The following is a 1617-nucleotide window of genomic DNA, read 5'->3' on the forward strand; positions in this document are numbered from 1 at the left end:
GATTTTGTTAAATGTGTTAGTCAGCAGTTTCTGAGACTGGGAGAGAGAGAGGGAGATAGAGAAAGAAAAGGATATATAATTCTCACTGCAAAGTCGACAAAATCTTGTTCCCAAATTCCCCACGTGCGCCATATATCATTCTGCATTGGTATCTCCTCTCCCCTTCTCCATCGAAGGGTGTGTCCTTGGGCAAGGTCAAAGGTCATGTGCTTAATTATTAATGACAGAGAGAGAGAAAGAACCCTGCGTGCGTGTGTGTGTGTGTGCGTGCGTGTGTGTGTGTGTAGGTTTTCCTGAGAACTCTTCCTGAGAACAGAGCAGTCGACTGTAAATGAGTAAGTGCTGGAATGCAATATTGGTATAAGGTGTGTGTGTGTCTGTGTGTGTGTGTGTGCCAAGCCCTGACATGATGGTGACTGGGGACAGTGAGTCCCAGGAAGTGAGGTAAATTATTAAACAGGATGATGTCATGATGATGTCATGGGTTAACCCCTTCCCAGCTGTATGCTGGGTCATGCCCCAGTGCATTGTGGTCCTAGAGGTAATGGCTTTGGTGATGTCATCAGAGCGAGTGTGTGTTATGGTGTGCAGATCATAAGGGAACAGGTGAACCTGACTGAGAAAATATAGGATGCCTCCTCTCTTCTCCTCCTCTCTTCTCCTCCTCTCTTCTCCTCATCTCTCTCCTCTCTTCTTCTCCTCTCTTCTCCCCCTCTCTTCTCCTTTTTCCTCCCTCCTTTTCCTGAGTGTGTGTGTGTGCATGTGTGTGTGGGTGTGCGCGTGCATGTGTTTGTGTGTGTGTGCATGTGTGTGTGCGTGTGCGTGTGTTTGAGTGTGTGTGTGTGTGTGTGACCCTGTTTAAAGCATAGTAACAGTTGTCTGCTGTGTCTTGACAGTCTAAACAGATTGCAGGTGCTGGAAACATGCAGGGTTCAGCCAGGGGTGTGTGTGTGCTTGAGTGTGTGTGTGTGTGTGTGTGTGTTCACGTGTCACATCCTGACCCTGCTACGTCATGAGCATCTGGCAGGATTGAGCCATCAATCATGTGACCTCTAAACTGTGAGATCAATCATGACCCCGTGACCTCTAAACTGTGAGTGTGTTTGTGTGTGTGTGTGTGTGTGTCAGGGATCATATTATCAGTCAGACACACTGTGTGTATTTGTAATCTAAGAAGATTGAGAATAATTCTACACAGTTAACAGCAGTACATCAGATTAAGACCTTGTATAACAGCTTCAAACATGTAGAAACGTTCAATCTAGATTACTACTTCTAGAATACCTGCACATGTAGAGGACATGGATCCCTTCTAGAGCATATCAGTCTTCTAGAAACACTTGTATCCCTTCTAGAACACATACATATTCTTTTCTAGAACACTTGTATCCCTTCTAGAACACTTGTATCCCTTCTAGAACACATACATATTCCTCTTCTAGAACACTGTTACATGCAGACATGTAGCTATGTTACCATAGTACTAACACACACTGACTGGAACACTCTCTTCACGAGTCTGTGTGTGTAGACAGTCTTCTACACACACACACACACACACACACACACACACACACACTGGTTGTGGTGCCTCTGTAGGCTACAGAGCCTGCTGTG

General features: G+C 45.4%; 1 protein-coding gene across 1 annotated transcript in view; it reads left to right on the forward strand.

Annotated features, from left to right (window-relative positions):
• Positions 1-409: 409 nt before the first annotated feature.
• sema4f (sema domain, immunoglobulin domain (Ig), transmembrane domain (TM) and short cytoplasmic domain, (semaphorin) 4F) overlaps positions 410-1617 on the forward strand; it is a 9692-nt gene continuing 8484 nt past the window's right edge. The window contains 1 exon segment of the mRNA XM_067261982.1: positions 410-439. Within this exon segment, the coding sequence (XP_067118083.1) occupies positions 410-439 (30 nt within the window).

Source organism: Osmerus mordax, chromosome 23, assembly GCF_038355195.1.
Source record: "Osmerus mordax isolate fOsmMor3 chromosome 23, fOsmMor3.pri, whole genome shotgun sequence".
NCBI classification, from domain to species: Eukaryota; Metazoa; Chordata; class Actinopteri; order Osmeriformes; family Osmeridae; genus Osmerus; species Osmerus mordax.